This window comes from Neovison vison, chromosome 4 (genome assembly GCF_020171115.1).
Source record: "Neovison vison isolate M4711 chromosome 4, ASM_NN_V1, whole genome shotgun sequence".
Classification (NCBI taxonomy): Eukaryota; Metazoa; Chordata; class Mammalia; order Carnivora; family Mustelidae; genus Neogale; species Neogale vison.
Window position 1 is genome coordinate 68,162,033 of NC_058094.1, and position 19,417 is coordinate 68,181,449.

The 19,417-nt window shown below is 33.3% G+C and overlaps 1 protein-coding gene across 1 annotated transcript in view; it reads left to right on the plus strand.

Annotated features, from left to right (window-relative positions):
• The window catches only part of ARFGEF1 (ADP ribosylation factor guanine nucleotide exchange factor 1), a 158,069-nt gene that overhangs the window by 34,607 nt on the left and 104,045 nt on the right, over nucleotides 1-19,417 (plus strand). The window contains exons 2-6 of the mRNA XM_044245495.1: nucleotides 12,701-12,731; nucleotides 13,234-13,390; nucleotides 14,583-14,729; nucleotides 16,654-16,833; nucleotides 19,102-19,378. Of these exons, the coding sequence (XP_044101430.1) occupies nucleotides 12,701-12,731; nucleotides 13,234-13,390; nucleotides 14,583-14,729; nucleotides 16,654-16,833; nucleotides 19,102-19,378 (792 nt within the window). The remainder of the gene's footprint in view (nucleotides 1-12,700; nucleotides 12,732-13,233; nucleotides 13,391-14,582; nucleotides 14,730-16,653; nucleotides 16,834-19,101; nucleotides 19,379-19,417) is intronic.

Consider the following 19,417-nt stretch of genomic DNA (forward strand, 5'->3'; position numbering starts at 1 on the left):
ATTCCCATAAATAGTCCAGCAGTATTTCAGTTTCTCCATATCCTCACCAACACTTTTTACTTTTCTTTCTTTCTTTTTTTTTTTTTTTTTTCAGCAAGCCATCCTAATGATGATAAAGTGGAATCTCATTGTAGTTTTGATTTATATTTACCTAATTATTAGTGATGGCTGAACATCTTTTTTATATTCTTATTGGCCATTTGTTTACCTTCTTTGGAGAAATGTGTTTCCACGTTCTTTGCTCATTTTTAAATCAGATTTTTTGTTTGATTGTTGGGTAGTAGTAGGTTTTTTTTTGTTTTTTTGTTTTTGTTTTTTAAATTCTGTTCTGAGTATTAACCCTTTCTGAGATATATGATTTGCAAATGTTTTCTCCCATTCCTTAGGTTGACTTTTTGCTCTGTTAATTATGTCTTTTTATACATAGTTTTTACTTCTGATGTAGTCTAATTTTACTTTTGTTTCCTGTGCTTTGGATGTCCTATCCAAGAAATCATTGCCAAATCCAGTTTCATGAAGCTTTTCCTCTATATTTTATTGTAAGGGTTTCAAAGTTTCAGCTCTTATATTTAGGTCTTTGATCCATTTTGAGTTTTTTGTTTTTTGTTTTAATATGGTATAAGATAAGGGCCAAAGATAAAACTTAAATATTAGAATTTGCTAGTAAACACACAAAATTCTAAAGAAATTTGAGTTGTTTGGTTATTAGAATTCTCTTTTTTTACTTTGGTAACGTCCTAAGGCTTTCTGCAGTATTGCACATTTTACTTAAGCTACTCTTTTATAGAAGTTACGTTATTATTTAGGTTGTCTAGGGTGGTTATAAGTGTTGTACAAAAAGCAAAAGGAACTAGTAGTCTTAGAATAAGAGAGAAGAATCAGCATTCTCTTTCTGTTTACTTCATACTGTTCATTTAGATAGATGCCATGATAATGATAGACAAAAGCCCTGACAGTTTTTTAATTCTGTTTCTGATTCTGCCATTTGTTAGATCTGAGACAAGAAAGTAATCAAGTCTTTTGGGTCTCCTTTCTCATCTGTAATGCCTAGTTCTTAGGGTTATTACAGGATTAAATGACATAGTGTATATAGTCAGTAAATGTTTTTATCCCCTACATTGTGGTTGGCAAGAAGATGTATATATAGACAGTTTATGTACAAAACCATAAGTATCTACACAATATTAAGGCAGTTGCTTAAATCATTTAGTTTTTCAAAGGAAAGTAGCAGTTAATGCAGGTATCTTGGTAAAGGAAAATCTGTCAAACTGAACACTTGCAATTCATACACCTTCCATAATATATATTATACTTAATGTAAGTTTACATTAAAAATAATGTGTGTAGGGGTAACATTATGCATTATAAGGTTAATAAGAGTTTTCTGTATGGTGGGATTCTGGTTGGTATTTTTTTTTTCTCCTTTATATACTTCTGTAGTTTCCAGATTTTCTAAAGTGATCTTGGGTTACTTTTATAATTATTTCTTAAAAGAAACTTAAAAGGTAATTTAATGCTGAAATATTTGTTAATGGATTTATACCTGGATTTTGCTTTAATTGAATTCATTAAAGAATGAGAGCATGAAGTAGTGTACGGTGTTTAGGTGAAAAGGTAGTTGTTCCAGATGGATAATGGAACATGGGATTCATTATATTATTTATTCTTTACTTTTGAATGTGTCTGGAATTTCCATAATAAAAGTTTTAAAAAATTGTTTAAAGAGTGTATGTACTGTGAAAGGGATACTTAATAAGGATTCAAGTATAAGATGGCTTTCCTTTTTCTGAGGGAAATAATTTTTAGAGAACAAAAAAAATTTGTCCCCTGATGCATAGCACTTCACAATTATTGGAGGTTTTTTTGTTGGTTCTCTGGGTTTAAGGCTCCTACATTTTAGCTAAGTCCCTTTACTGGGCTGCATTTACTTACAGAATATACATGAAATGGCATTTGCGCTCTACATCCAATCATGGAAGTCTTTTTCTGTCTTAATACAACTTTATTGAGGTATATTTTACATATCCTATAATTCCCCTATTTCTATCGTGCAACTTAGTGTTCTGTTGTTGTTTTTAGTAAATTTAATGAGTTGTGCAGCCATCATCGTAGATCAGTTTTAGAACACTTCCAACACTTTTATAAAAAACCTCGTATCTCTTAATTATTAATCCCATACCTACGCTTAGCACCCGCTTACCTACTTTCCGTCTTGGTAGATTTGCCCCTTGAGGACATTTCCTGTAAATTGAATCATATAGTATGTAATCTTTTGTGTATGACTTTTCCCTTAGCATAATGTTTTTGAGTTTTATTCTGGTGCTAGCTTGAGTGGCTTAACCCACTGAGCCACCCAGGCACCCCCAGATTTAGTGTTTTCATATGTGTTTGTGATGGGTCAAATTTTGACTTACATGTCATTTTCAAAGTATATGTAGATTGCTCTTACTTCAAGGTCTGTATGCTGGACTATAAGAAAATTTGGTATTTAACTCAAAACACTCAGTGCTGAATCAGTTATTTAATTCTTATTCCTTATACTTTTTAATGTACATATGTGTAAAATTTTGCTACTCTATACTAAGGTAATTTTACTGAGACTTCTTTTGGAGAATAATTTTATTTATGTCTAACTACTGGTAAACCCTCTGATAAAATCATAAATGTATTATTACATGAGATGTTTCTTATTATGACTATAGCGAGCATAACTTATTTATAGACTAGATACATTGCTGAAAAAAATTTTTTAAAGATTTTATTTATTTGACAAAGAGAGATTGTATGAAAGGGACCAACACAAGCACAGGAAGTGGGAGAGGGGGAAGCAGGCTCCCCGCAGAAAAGGGAGCCCAATGTGGGGCTCAATCCCAGGACCCTGGGATCATGACCTGAGCTGAAGGCAGATGCTTAACGACTGAACCATCCAGACACCCTGAAAAATTTTGTATAGTGTAAATATTTAGAGGTTAAGTCATTTTTCCTTTAAGATTAGAGCTGCTTTTATGAGGAAAAGTAGTCCCTACGGTCTAAAAATCTCAATAAAAATAATGCAAAAAAGGGCGCCTGGGTGGCTCAGTGGGTTAAGCCACTGCCTTCGGCTCAGGTCATGATCTCAGGGTCCTGGGATCGAGTCCCGCATTGGGCTCTCTGCTCTGCAGGGAGCCTGCTTCCTCCTCTCTCTCTCTCTGCCTGCCTCTCTGGCTACTTGTAATCTCTCTCTGTCAAATAAATAAATTAAATCTTTTTAAAAAAAAAAATAATGCAAAAAAATTTTTATAATCATATTTTTAAGGAACATTGAAATTTGAAATTAATATTTCTAGATTTAGAAGTAAGTAGATATCAGCCTTTAATATTAAGCCAAACATTAAAATATTTATGAAAATATTTATTGTCTTGTTTGCTTGATTTTTTAATTTAATTTCTCAAAATAGTTAAAATATATGTATAGTGTGAAGTTTAAAAAGTACAAAGAAAAAGATGAAAAATGTTTTCTCCTATTATTTAGTCACTTAATTTTTTACCCTTTAGGCAAACACTAGTCCTATTTCTAGCAAATTCTTTTAGCACGTGTTCATGCATTTATATATAGCATATGTGTTGCTTTAAAAATTTCCTCTGTTGTCTATTTTAAATGGAGCCTTTGACTATACATACCTCTATCCCAAATTTAAATACTTTTACTAACCCAAACTTATAGCTGTTTGTTCTAAAAGGCTCCTTACAATTGGGAAGAGTTACACATTTATAAAAATGCTTTCATAAAATTGTTTGGTGGTTGGTTATTCAGCATTTATATTGTTTGTCATTTTTTATTATAAGATTTTATTTGAGATAGAAAGATCACAAGCAGGGGGAACAACAGAGGGAGAGGGAGAAGCAGGCTCCAGGTAGCACTAGGAGCTCAACATGGGGCTCCATTCCAGGACCCTGAAATCATGGCCTGAGCTGAAGACAGATAGTTAACCATAAGCCAGCCAGGCAGGTACCCCTGTTTGTACTTTTTCATATTTAAAACTTTGCTTTTAAAAAAAAAAAAAAAAAAAAAAAGATTAAATCTAGCTCAAACAAAGCACTTTCACACCTCTTCGATAAACCCAATATTCTTACAGGATAGACAACTAGATATTATCATCCCTGTTTTAAAAATCTATAAAATGAGGATTAAAAAGTTTATGCAGTGACAGACCTGGGATTTGACTCTTGTCTTTTTGGGCCTGCAGCCCATTTCTTTCTGCTGTATTCCACTTCTTTGACCAAGCCCAGGGCCCTGACTTAAAATACAGTATTCCTTCCATGACCCCCATAGCTACTGCTTCTTTATATCTTGTACTGAGCAGAATCTATGAAATGTCTTACTGTTTATTTACCACGAGGGGTGTTAGCACTTGGAACAATAACTCTGTTCTTTTTGATTTTCACTGTAGTCACTGCAAGTTGTTGACAGTGAACAGCCACTGCATTCTTTTCTATCTAAATATTAAGTCCCATTAAAGGATCATTTTCGTAATTCATGATTTCTTTGAATGCTTATTTTCACTTACTGAGTTTTCTTATATTTGCTTTACCTATATTTAATACTTCAGTGGAATTAGGCAGGCACTGGTCTGAATTGTATTGTGATTTTCATTTTGTATTTTTAGTATTTTTTATACATAAAGTCTGGAATGGAAAAGAAAATTATTGATTTGGAATATTTATCACTCAAGTCACATTTCTGGTTTTGGTTTTTGAAACAGGATTCCTTGTATTTCTGAAGTAATAAGCAGTGCAGTGGTTTTCTTTATTAGAAAATAATTATGATAACATTGTAAGAGTAATATTATTTTTCATTAATGAGTTGTTAAAATTCAGCCATTTGATTTCGGCTTGGTTCTTATCAAAACCACACTTAAGTCATTCGGTATACCTCTTGTCATCTTGTGTAAGTTACTTCAGGCTTTTTCATCTGTTAAGTGGGCATGCTGGTAATACTGAATGCTATTCTAAGATATATGTAAAACTCCTCTGCCAATTGTAAAATACACAAATATGAGATTTTTTTGTTTATTAAATTTGTTCCTATTAATGTGATTTTGGTGGGCTAATTTTAGTTTTCATCATCTTAGAAAATATTTCTCAAGGATCTCAGTATAATTTATGTGCCAGACATTCAAGAATCAGTTTCAGTCTGTTAGAATTTTTTTAAATCCTAGTTTTAAGTTGTTTATTATGGAAAAAATTTTTAATTGCATTAGAGAACTTAAATTACACATTATCTTTGGCCAGAGATGAAGACCTAAATTTGAAAAGTTTTAGAGTTATACAGTGCCTTTCTGTTACAAGTAATTAAAAAATTTAAAGATGTAAAGTTAAATTTGGAAATTCAAAGTTTGAGTTATTTGTAAGCTATCCCTTAGGTGGCTTTTGTTGTTTTATGGTGGAACCTTCACTTTTCACCTTTATTCTCAAAGTTCGACTGATACTCAAGCAGTTGAGATCAATAATAATAGAATTTTATTTTATTAATGCTTATAGATTCTCTATGTGACAGGATTTCAATTAGGGCATGTTGCTGTTCCACAATGTCTGGGGCCCAAGCTGAGGAGATTCAAATGACTGGCTGATATGTGAATGGCTGGGTACGAGAATCCTCTGGAGGCTTCTTTACTTAGAAGTCTGGTGCCTGGGCTGTAATGACTTGAGAGCTGGGCTCAGCTGGGATTGTTGACAGAATCTCCTTGGGGTTTAGGCTTCTCACCTCAGGGCTGCTGGATTCTAAGAGTAGGTATCTGGAGACCTAGCATTACAACAGAAGCAGTCATGGGTAAGTAGCTGCTTACCCTTCTTTGACCTCATGTTGGTAGTTGTCCTCTGTTAACTTCCAACTGCATTCTGCTTCTTATATATGTATCTCTGCAACTAGCCCTGATTCAAGGTGAGGAGAATTTAGATTTTGTATCTTGAAGGGAGTTCTGCAAGGTTACTTTGCAGAAGCCGTGTGGGATAGGAGATAATATAGTGACCATTGACCATGTATAGACTAACACAGTCTGCCACATGATGTCCTGATTTTCAAATTTATGTCTTATTATCTACTGAATAGTGCCACTTGAACATTTCAATGGCTTAAAATAAAACACTACTAAAACATACCTTTTCTTCACCCCTGCTCCTTTACCCCTACTCTCTCACATAGTGAGAAAACTGCATTTTGTGTCTAAGTTAATGGTACCTCTATTACGCAGTTATGCAAGCCAGATCTCCGCTTGCTGACAGTCTCTCCTCCCCTAGATAAGTGGGATTGTTTCATTGGTTTTCTTTTGAGGTGTTCATGGAATTCACATTTGTCCATCCCTATTGTCACATCTTTAGGCCATTGCCTCCTCTTTAGGTTGCTGTAGCATTCTATTTAACTTCTGTATTTTTATTTAATCCTTAGCTGTATAAAATGCGGTTCTTAAGTCACATAATTGGCTTTGAAAAAGTAAACCGAGTAGAACATATACATCCAAAGAATGTTATTTTCAAAGTAATTTCTGCATTTGTGCTTTTAAAAATTTTTCTACAAATAATTATTGAACAGCTACCATGCATAAGACATTGTGTTAGCCATATTTGTTCTGTAATCTGTATTTCCCTTTTATAATGCTCATGACTGTTCATGTTGCACTATAATTATTTTTCTTTTTTTTAATTGTGTTAGTCACCATAAAATTCATCACTAGTTTATGGTGCATTTGTTTTTTAATAAGTGTTTTTGTTAAAAGTTGCTTCCATATATATGTATGTATATGTATATACATATCCACACACACACATAGTCATAATTGATCAAATCACTGTTTTTAATTGATCCTATATCATCTTTATAGTTTGGGTTGCAGGCTTCTGGAGGCTAATGAGAGTTGTGTTCTCTTTTTCTAGAATAAATTTACACACAATTTGAAATGGTTCAAAGAAGGACTAAAGTTAAGAAGTTTTGTTTTGTGGTTGCATACCATTCTTTATACTTGGATGTGTGCCAACTGTGATTAATTGGCAGTTAGACTCCAGTTCCCTTTCTAGAGATTTTTCCTTCTGTGGGGTTATTCATTTAAAAGAAACAGGCAGGAAAGAACTGCAAACAATGAATTTCACAAATATTTCTGAATACTGGCACTATTATGATAATTGATGCATATCCTCCTACATGCTGCTTTGAAGGAGACAGCAGTTTAGATGTGTAAGTTCTATGTGTTTATTAAAATAAACTATTTATTTCACTTATAAGGTTTTTCTTTAGATTACCAGTTTAGTTTGCATTGAGTAAATACTGTTGTCCTACAAACTATACTTAAGACAAAATAATGTCTTGAGAGGTAGATCTAAATTGTTCATAGTGTATAGATGATGGAATTTGTTGAATTGTATTGGTATTATTTTGAAGTCTGTATTTGTATTTTCATTGGGTGAAAAGCTGCTAAGCAGGTTGACAGCATAATATTATGTGAGGGAATATTTAATACACTTTGGGAATCAGGCACATAACTTATGTATAATCAGTTATTTTTCAGTAAATCTTTCTTTCCTGTTTATTAAGTAAGTCCTGTGCCTTATCAGTCGTGTTCACTTGGTTCCAGTTATTTAATGTACCTAGAAGGAATAAACTTGTATTTCTTTCAAAGTACTTCAAATCTGTATTTTTTATGCTAATTCCCAATGACCCATTTCCTCCAGTTTTAATCTTTCTATATATAAGGCAGTGGTTGTGATTCTGTAGTTTTCAAAAATTTTTATAAAACTAGTTCTGAAGGAATAGGGAGAATTAATGGCTAGAGAGAAAGTAATTTCCACAAGAATTTCAGTAATAAAGTTTTAAAGGTCTAGGACTACATAGTTTAAAAACCTATCACTGAACAGATTCGTCATCTGATTTTTAGCTTATTTCAGCTCAGAAGTGATGACTTTTCTTACGATATCCAATATTGTCTATTTGTGTTGTCTAGTGTTTCCAAAGCAGTGTAAAAAAATATATTTTGCAGTTTGTGGTCATCCTTGTCATGATTCTCACTTACCGGCAAAGTATTTCACAGTTAAGCACTATGTGGTTTTTAGTTTGAGTATGCTAATATTTCTTAATTTGATGCTTTAATATTTTTTTCATCCAGGTGTGTTTTCTTTAATAATTGAGAATTAGTTTACTTCTTGATTCTACTGTTGAAGGCCAACATGAAGCAAACTGTTTCTAAGCCCTAATTTATTAAAATAATTGTCTCAATGTGCTCGCTTCGGCAGCACATATACTAAAATAATTGTCTTAAAACTCTGTATTACTGGGTATTCATTATAAGAAAGTCAAAGGAATTCCTTTTTAGCTTGCACTCACTCGTCCAAGAATTCTTACAAGTACAATAAATGGGTGGGTGAAACCAAAGCCAGGATGAATAAAACTCAGCTATCTTCTACTCATTTCTTTTAACTGCTTTATAGCAGTGATTCTTAAACTTTTTTGCATATCAGAATCCCCTTGAAGCCATGTAAAAACACAGACTGTAGGACTCATTACTAGAGTACTAATTTGATACTTACTAATTCAGTATGTCTGTGTGGGTCCTGGTGGTTGGTGGTAATGCTGCTGGTTCTGAGGCCATATTTTGAGAAGCATTGCTTTATAATGTTTATCCTAATAATTGTAGAATGAATTTTTCCATTCAGTTCCATTAGTTAATAGAAGGTTGCTTAAATATAACACAGTGTGTCCTGTGTTATACACTAAGACCAGAGAAACTAGTTTCTGGATCATTACTTACCAGCTGTCTGACCTTAAAGTTATTATTTAACAAATCTGATACATGGTTTCCTCCTCCATAAAATGAAGAGTTGTCCTTTGAGGATAAAATTAGGTAATGTGTGGAAAAATGTTTTAAACTCTACGTTGCTGCACAAATGTAAAGTAGTATTGTATATTTAAAATTTTCAGCTTATTTTTAAAATACTGTGGCTAGAGGATATTGTGCTAAGCGAAATAAGTCAGTCAGAGAAAGACAATTACCATTGATCTCACTGATATGTGGAATTTAAGAAACAAGGCAGAGGATCATAGGGGAAGAGAGGAAAAAATGAAACAAGATGAAACTAGGGAGGGAGACAAACCTTAGAGACTCTTAATCACAGGAGACAAACTGAGGGTTGCTGGAGGGGAAGGGGTAGTGGGATAGGGTAACTGGGTGATGGACATTGAGGAGGGTAGTGTTGTAATGAGTCTTCTTACAGAAAACTGATGATGAATTACATACCTATAGCCTAAACAACAAACAAACAAAAAATACTGTGGCTTATCATACTGTTATGTTAAATATTTTGAGAAGTACTTATTTTCTGCCTCCCCCTATAGCCCCTTGTCCTTTTAATCTTGATTACTTTTTAGTGACGATGTCTTTATAAGTAGTCTCAAATGGGCTTGGAAAGGAAACATGTTAAAATGAATACACAATCTTTGGGATTCTATAAATAAAAGCATTTTGTGGGACCAGAAAGATAACCATGCAAGCTATGTTGATAGTTGTCAGTGGGAAAACTTGTAATTATTCCGTGACCTTTAAAGATTTTATCAAAACAGGGACGCCTGGGTGACTCAGTAGGTTAAGCGGCTGCCTTCAGCTCAGGTCATGATCCCAGGGTTCTGGGATTAAGTCTTACACAGACTCCTTGGTCAGCAGGGAGCCTGTTTCTCCCTCTGCCTCTGCCTGCCACTCTGCCTGCTTGTGCTTTCTTTCTCTCTCTCTGACAAATAAGTAAATAAAATCTTTTAAAAAAAAGATTTTATCAGAACATTTAAAACTTTTTTTACTGTGGTTATAAGTGTATAGGGAAAGGCAAAAGTAAAACTCTGATTTAGTACAAGGTAATTTAAAACATTAGAAATGTTGAGTTAAATTGTTTTATTTCCTTGTAAAAAAAAAAAAAAAAAACTTACCCAGATCAGTTTGAATACTGCTAACTTTGTATATGGAGATAGAAAAAAATATAGTACTATCTGAATTAGAGAAACATTACATTCAATGTAGTTTATGTTGGTTATGTTTTATTAGACTATTTACATATGGACATTTAGGGGTGCCTGGGTGGCTTAGTTGGTTGAATGTCCAACTCTTGATTTTGGCTCAGGTCATGATCTCAGTGTTGTGGGATTGCATTCATGTCAGACTACATGCTCAGTGGGGAGTCTGCTTGAGATTCTCTCTTTATGCCCCCACTAAAATAAATAAATAAATAGGTAGATAAATATGGACATTTAAAAAATAATGGAATCAGGGTGGTGGGGTTATGGACATTGGGAAGGGTATGTGCTATGATAGTGCTATGAGGTGTGTAAACCTGGCGATTCACAGACCTGTACCCCTGGGGCTAATAATACATTATGTTTTTAGAAAAAAATAAAAAAATTAAAGGCTCATAGAGTCTGATAAGATCCTTTGAACCCTAATGTTTTAGAGCGAAGGTCAGCCAACCTTTTCTATAAAGGGCTTTTCAGGCCCAGAAGAAAAATCAGGGATATTATGTAAGTACTTATGTAATAAGAGAAAACAAATTTATACAGAGGAGAAAGACAATGAAATTTACACATATTTTTTTTATTGATGAGATTCAAAATAATCATAATCGAGTATAAATTTTGTAATCCTGGTCTAAGGAGAATTCTCTTAGGTGGAGTAACATCTTCACTGAGTTTGAAGGTTAGTGTACCCTGTCGTCAAATTGATTGAAGACAATGTTCAGATGTTCAGCTGTAAAAACTATTTTTAAACTCAGGAAAAAGTGGTGGGTGGGTTTGGCATGTGAGCCATAGTTGTTGACTGATGTTTTGGAATGTAAGAGACTTTTGCCATCATCTAGTATTGAAGTGAGGGTTGTTTCCCAAGATCACAAGGCTATTTAGTAATAGGTGGTGTGAAATCATAGTGGTATTTAAAATAAACTACTTCTGATGTTCTTAACTGATGTATTATTAACCAGAATACGCTATTTCCTACTGTTTTTATAAATGGAAATTCACCTTCTACAAAAACTGCCAATTAGTATTTTATTTTTTTTATTATTTTTTTATTTTTTTAAATATTTTATTTATTTATTTGACGAGAGAAATCACAAGTAGGCAGAGGCCGGCAGGGAGAGAGAGAGGAGGAAGCAGGCTCCCGGCTGAGCAGAGAGCCCAATGTGGGGCTTGATCCCAGGACCCTGGGATCATGACCTGAGCCGAAGGCAGAGGCTTTAACCCACTGAGCCACCCAGGCGCCCCGCCAATTAGTATTTTAAAAACGAAAAATAAGGTTTTAAAATTTTTAATGAAGATTTGGGGGCAGTTAATAGATTTTCCCTTCATTTGTACTGTATTTTTAAGGTGATTTAAATTAATTTTAATTACATGTATTGGTGAACTGTACAGTTTTTTAGTATCAGATATTGTGAGCTTTTTAAAAGTAGTATTTTAAATATCTACAGTTACTGTTTTCATATTGTCCCCCTTCCACTTCTGCCACTGGTAAAATGGAAAGAGCTTTAATCTACAGAGGACTAGACTGAAACACCAAATATCAAATGCTTGGCACAGAGTAGGTAATGAATAAATTGTGTGTGTATGACAAAGTAATTCAACAGAGCCACTTTATAAAGGGCTTAATATAGTCTCCAGATGACTTTTACTAATTATTAAATTATAGTTTAGTAGTTTCTTTTAATACCAAATTTAACACGTTTATTCAGTATTCAAGATACATGTATGTAATAGAGTGGTTAAGAAACCAGGATCTGGAAGTAGATTATTTAGTTGTGAAACCTGATTAGCCATACACCCAAGCCGTGCAGCCCTTGAGCAAATTAACCTCTTTGTGCCTCACTTTCCTGATCTTTAAAATGAAGATATTAGTACAAATCTCATAGGGCTGTGAGGCTTAATTATGTTGGTACATAGTTTGTTCTCAAGAACTATTGGTTACAATAATAGTAATTATAAATGTTATATTTGTTTCACTTTCCAACTTTTTTCAGACAGGTTTAATCAGTTAACCAGACATTCCCCCGCATGCCCCCAGCCTATCAGTTAAATTTAAGGGTCTTTTATTACAGGTAGGATTTACCTAATTTACCTCATTTCATAAGTTATAAACAACAAAAGGGAAAATTTCCCATTGGACTGGGCATGTGTATTTTATAGTGCTTTATGTAGTCATAAGTTAGAAATACTGGTTAAATATCAGCACATGTACATGGTCAGAAGTTATAGTCCTGGTCTGATATCTTGAGATAATCACAAGAGTGATTACATGTAGAGGTTTTTTTTTTTAACCCCTCACTGAACATGTACCCTATATTTTATAACTTGAATACATAATATTCCATTCTCAGTATTAATGCTTCTGGTTAGCATAGTTACTTAACCAAAAAAAAATCTACTTTGAGACAAGAAATTCTTTGGGAATTAGTAATCCGCAGTTGTATTTAACTTATGGTTATTAATATATATTCTTTGTATAGTTTCATTAAACTGTATTTCATTAAACTGTGTAAATTAATGCATTTAGCAGCAAAAGAATTTTAGTACTGAATTTCTTTTGAATTTGCATTCTTCCCAACTTTTTATAGAAGTTACAAATGAGTTTACAAAGCCTGTAATCAAATTACTTAATGGTCTTTCTTTTGTCATGTTTTCTAACATATGCCTCTTTTTTCTCCCCAGAGGAAATAAAAGCGGAAACTGAAAAACAGAGGTTTGTGGGGTTTCTTTTCTTTAGTAAAAATAATTTGCAGACATATCTTGGCCAAAATAGTAATGTAATCACCAATATGTGGCAGATTTTCTGTATGTGATCTTTATAATAAAACTATTAAAAAATGGCTTAAGAAATGTAAGCAAAAGATCTCATAAATAAGTCTATAAGGGTATTCCTGAAATACCATCTGATATGTTTTAAAGTCTTTGCTTAAAAACTTTGATTCATATTTAGGAGGATTACTAAATATTTGTTTTGTAATTTAAGTACTTTCTAAGTAATTAAATAACTAATTTATTTGATTTTTCTTGCATTTAGTTACAGTAGCCACTAGCTTTTGACCTGTAGCAAATTGAAATTTCCCTAGGGTTTGGGTACCCTTAAGATAAAAGTTGGTTTAGTAAAATTCCCTTTAGAACTGAAACTTTGTATTTTTATATGAGTTTATCATCAATATGAAAAATGTGATATTCTATTCGGACTCTTCTTTTTCCTTTAGTCCTCCTCATGGAGAAGCGAAAGGTGGATCAAGCACCCTTCCACCAGTGAAATCAAAGACAAATTTTATTGAAGCAGACAAGTACTTCTTACCCTTTGAATTGGCATGCCAGTCTAAATGTCCTCGTATAGTTAGTACATCTCTTGATTGTTTACAGGTATGTGTAAAATGTCATTATCTAAAAACTATTTAATTGAATGTGTTTCTAAACATTACTCATAATTGGTGATTCAGACATTTTCCATGAAAGCCTTGAATATTTTTGTTGTGATAAGAGACCAAATGGTTGCTTATTTTTGAGAGAGAGAAAATAATAGTTGTAAAAAAATGTTCCTAGTTTAAGGGTAACAAAAATCATTAGTTAGCTTAGTGAGACACATTATCTTTACTAAGTGTCGATTTGGTCTCATTTTGCATCAGTGAGATGAAAGAACAGTAAGACTTTTAACCTGCTACTGAATTTACATATTTCATGGTTTGCAGATTTTACTAAATCATTTGCAAATGATTTTACTAAATGCCTTCTGTTTTATTTAAAGCAATAGGTTAATATTGACAGTTTAGTATTTATATTCACTGCCAGACTAAAGCTCTGATTTTCATTTATGTCAGAAAAATTCCTGAAATCTTTCGTCCTGTTTAATTTACATGCGCACACACACAGAGGATTCTTTTAAGACTTAAGATACTTATAAAATACCTAGATAGAGGAGTCTTATCTTTTTAGGTATTTTTACTGTTCAGAAACTTATACTTATTGAACTGATATTTCAATGGCTAGGAAAAGACCATATTCATATGATTTTTTTCCAAAGATAGATTAAGTTCATTTGATTTATAACCTTGTTTTCCCTGAAAAATTAAAATTATGATATCTAAGGCTTTCAGGGCTATAATGGATGATGAATGAACAAATCTGTGATTTATAGCCAGTGTGTGGAAATTGAGTTTTCTGCATTTTCACAGATCTGATGTGGAAAGAGATTCTGAGTCACTTAAATGTGTTAATACAGCTTTCACAAAAGCAGTATCAGTAGTGGTTAGGTAGAATGCAATAAGCTATTCTGATTCATCAGAGATAAGGTCTGAGACCTGGCTTTCTCAAAATATTGCCTGATGGTTTTATTGTGGCTATTCTGTTTTTGTGGTTATTATGAATATCAGTAATTTTACATGTTTATAGCTAATAAAGTTTTCTTCAGGAAAAGTTGGTAAAACCTTGGCTTTGATTTTACTTTAATGTTTTTGTGTAAAAAGTTTAATATTACTGAATTATATGATTTTAATGTATATTTAATTAGCATATTTATTAGCTTAACGGGGATCTTTGGATTCTTTTCCCATTTCAGAAACTTATTGCTTATGGGCACTTGACTGGCAATGCTCCAGATAGTACAACACCAGGCAAAAAATTAATTGATAGAATTATTGAAACAATTTGTGGCTGCTTCCAAGGTCCTCAAACAGACGAAGGAGTTCAGTTGCAGATAATAAAGGTAACTGATTATATAGTGAATTTGTAATTCATAATCTCCATTTTTTAAAATCAGAAACCATTATCTTGGAAATATTTTGAAATCTCATTTTATGTGCTTCCCAGCTGTAATAGAGGTAATTTAGGGGTTTCGTTGAATGTTATGAATTCAACAATAAGATTATTTTCCAAGTCTTTTATTTTGAAGGTTCTGATTTAGGCTTGGGCCCCCAGAGTTTTTCAGTTTCTGGAATATTGACTGTACATATTCCATCTTCCGAGCTTTAGGTCCATGTGATGTTCCTTTGACCCCTCTACTTTTTTCTCTACTTCTGGACCCTTTATAGTCTGACCTCTAGTCTCATGCTTCACCATGTGAACTATTTGTGTACCAGCTTTCCTGATTTCCTTTTACCTTTTCATCTGCTGAACCTGCTTAGCCAAACTTGGTGCTGGGTTTGTGCTATAATATACCTGGATGATTAAAGTCCTTTGAAGAAAAGTCACTCAGGAGGCGCCTGGGTGGCTCAGAGGGTTAAGCCTCTGCCTTCAGCTCAGGTCATGTTCTCAGGGTACTGGGATTGAGCCCCACATCAGGCTCTCTGCTCAGCAGGAAGCCTGCTTCCCCCTCTCTCTGCCTGCCTCTCTGCCTACTTATGATCTCTGTGTCAAATAAATAAATAAAATCTTAAAAAAAAAAAAAAGTCACTCAGTTATTTTTTCAGTCTCATAAATTTTGAATTCTTAATGTGACTACTAATGGTAGTGGTGATGCATTTATACAGTAAAATTTTCTTATACCTTTAGTACTTTTGAAATCATTTACATGTATCAAATGTTTTTCATGTGTGAATGTAGCCCCTTCTGAGCCTTTCAGTTTCATATCTGTATTCACTTCACAAGTCCTATTTTTATTTTAAAAAAGCTAGTTGGCTTGGGACACCTGGGTGGCTCAGTTGGTTAAGCAGCTGCCTTCGGCTCAGGTCATGATCCCAGCGTCCTGGGATCGAGTCCCACATCGGGCTCCTTGCTCGGCAGGGAGCCTGCTTCTCCCTCTGCCTCTGCCTGCCTCTCTGTCTGCCTGTGCTCGCTCTCTCTCCCTCTCTCTCTGACAAATAAATAAAATAAAATAAAATAAAAAAATAAAAAAAAAGAAAAAAAAGAAAAAAGCTAGTTGGCTTATCATTTGTCAGTTGGCCTATCATTTGCAGCTACATATGAGTCATAGTTTATTTAGCTTATACTCAGTGCTGACTGCATAGCATTGTACAGCATAAAAGGACCGAGGAGTCCTTGCTCTTGGGAAATTGCAAGTACCCTAATGTATGAACTTTCATGCAAATTAAAGTTGTTGACTTTGTTGGAGGATTCACTTAGGAGTATTTTAAATGCTTTATTCTAATTTAATCTGATATTTTAATGCTGTATTCTATTTGTAAACCTCTTCAACAACAACAGCAGTACATTTATTGAGTCTGGTCTATAAGAAAGATCTCAGAAAAATTTGGAAGTGAGTAGGACATTGTGTATCCTCCAAAGTTGACAGTCTCATTTGATACATATATCATATGAAGCATATCTCTGTTCTTTTGTGACAGAGTTAATGCTGTGCATTTTAAGAAACTAAGTAATATTTTTATTAAAATGAAACTTGGGTTGAAATAGTATGATTGAATAGTTTTCTAGTGTTCTAGGTTTGGATTATTTGGAAATTATTACCAATTGATGATATGTATCCAAGGCTGGTAGAAATTCTCTTGGTGTACACTCAGAATTCTGTTAGTGTGTACATGAAAGTGGTAATGGTGTCTGAAAATACTCATATATTTGTGCTGAAACTCTGGGTGTAGAAAAGTGCTTCAACTGTGTCTTTCTATTTATTTATTTATTTATTTATTTATTGTGTGTGTGTGTGTGTGTGTGTGTGTGTGTGTGTCTTTTTAAAGGCTTTACTTACTGCAGTAACATCTCAACACATAGAAATTCATGAAGGAACTGTACTGCAAGCTGTGAGAACATGTTACAATATCTATCTAGCAAGCAAAAATCTCATCAATCAGACAACAGCCAAAGCTACTCTTACTCAGATGCTAAATGTTATCTTTGCACGCATGGAAAACCAAGCAGTAAGTATTAAAAACAGAGAGATTTAAAGAATACCACAGGCATCAAATATAGAAAAGAGTTTATAGAGAAATTACAGTGAAATCTTTTGTGCTTGTAGAGAAGAATATTTTCATTTACAGTTCTACTTACTGGAGATCTGTGGAATTATTTTGCTTTGTTTTGAGGTTTTACTGACTTGCCTGACTTTGGAAAAAACATTTTTCATGGTGCACAAGTAGAATTTGAAAGATATTTATTGTTGTTATCCTCATGGAAGTGTTTATGAATTGATGATATTTTTTATTGTAGTCAAGCTTAATAGATCAATTTAATGTAGATATAAAACTACCTAATTTGATCTGTTCTGCTATAAAATATTTTAGTCATTGCGTCCTTTAAAAATAAAATAGGTATCGATATTGTGGAAATACATTTGGTGGGGTAAGAGATCAACTAAAGAATCATTTGTACGTATTTTTAAATTGTTCAGGTCTTCGTAATTACAAATCAACTTTTAACCTTTTTTTGAGCCCATTTTAAACTTCAGATATTCCAGAGAGATCTCCTTTACTCTCTTTCCTTAATTCCAGCATCTTATATAACCATATTATAATAATCAGAATCAGAAATTGACACTTGTACATTACTTTTAAATAAACTGTAGAGCCTACTTGTATTTCACCAGTTTTCCTACACATGTCCTTTTTTTGTTTCAAGATTGAATCCAGAATCTGACATTGTACTTAATCTGAATTTAGTAAAGGGTAGGGATTTGCTAAATATCTTGAAGCACACAGGACAGCCCCTCTCCACAGCAAAGAATTATCTGATCTAAAATCTTAGTAGCACTGATGTTGAGAAACCCTAGTCTAGAAAGTATGGAAGTCTATAGAAAATGTTTAAAGGTTTATTTTCATGCAATAACATTTTTTAAAGGATATTTCTAGAATTTCTGTAACTCTGGAATAAATAGAACTAGAATTCAGTGCCATGCTTATCTATGATCCAAAGCATGCGCTTGCTCCACTAAACCATAGTGCAGATCTGTTGACGTTTAGGCTGAGGGTAGGAATCCATTGCAAGTTGTAGGTTCTTCACTGCTAGATTGGAAGTTGACTTTCTCATGAGTGGGTTAAAGTATTGGTCTGAAAATTCTGTTCTAGTTCCAACTGTGCATCTAGTTGTGCCCATCAGTTTCCATATCTGTAAAATATGGGATTTGGACCATGCGTATTACAAGGTTCTTCCTACCTTTTGAGCATTAAAATATTTTAATTTAAATTTATTTTTATTTTATAAATTCATATAATTAGCTCTGGTATTTCCACATAAACTGGAATATTACTAAGAAATATGAAATGTTCATTTCGGGCACAGTAAAGTATTTACCTTTATGGAAATTAACTCTGTGAGAGTCATTCTTATTAGGCCATGAGGACCAGAAGAGATGTGTCTAAAAGCAATAAAGTGCTAAAAAATGAAATCCTGTGGTTCTGATCATTACCTTTTTAGCATAAGTAAGCCAGTTTTATAGGTGGTATTGTATATATAATAATGACATGTCTTCTAAAATAAAATTCAACATTTGTTGATACAGTTTTTCATCCCTATTAAGATGACTGATTGAGTTTTAAGTACTTAATTTAAGTATTCATTGCTATTTTATTATTATTAAATGCAGTTTTATTATTTTTTTTAAATTATGAAGAGGTTTAACAATGTGACATAAGAACATGTTACACTGAAAATTCCCTTCCACTCCTGTTTCTAATTTGGTCATTTCTTAACCTCCACTCCCTATAGGTAACTATTACTATTAACTACTTTCTTGTGGTATCTAGATTTTGATGTATGAGTTAAAATGAGCATGTGTTTTATTTCCCCATCCACTTTTTCCCTCCCTTAGTGAAACTTTTATTTGGTTTTCGGAAAATCCACTATTGGCAATAATCCGATTATTATTCTGAGGCTATTAAAATTTATTTCAGTTTTTAAATTTTGTTTTGTTTATGTTATACATTCACATGATTCAAACACCAAAAGTAGTGAAGAGAAGATACATACTGAAAGACTTCCATCTCTGTTCTTATGTACCAATTTCCATCCCTCTAAGAAGTAACCACTGTTATTTGTTTTTGTGTAGTTTTAGTATATTTTATGTTCTTTGCTTCTCATGTATAAAGTGTTGCCTTATATATAAAGGATTTATAGTTCAGCTTAACATTATCCCTCTACATTTTAAACAACTCATTTTACCAGTACTGGAAAATTATTTTATTTTTTTCCAGTTGCAGGAAGCCAAACAAATGGAAAAAGAAAGGCATCGGCAGCATCATCATCTGTTGCAGTCTCCAGTAAGCCATCATGAGCCTGAATCACCTCAACTTAGATATTTGCCACCTCAAACTGTTGATCACATGTCCCAAGAACATGAAGGGGACCTTGATTCCCATACCAATGATGTGGATAAAAGCCTTCAGGATGACACAGAACCTGAAAATGGATCTGATATTTCCAGTGCAGAAAATGAACAGACTGAAGCTGATCAGGCAGCTGCAGCTGAAAGTAATCTTTTTGAGAAGGGTTTTTGTGGGGCATGTGTGT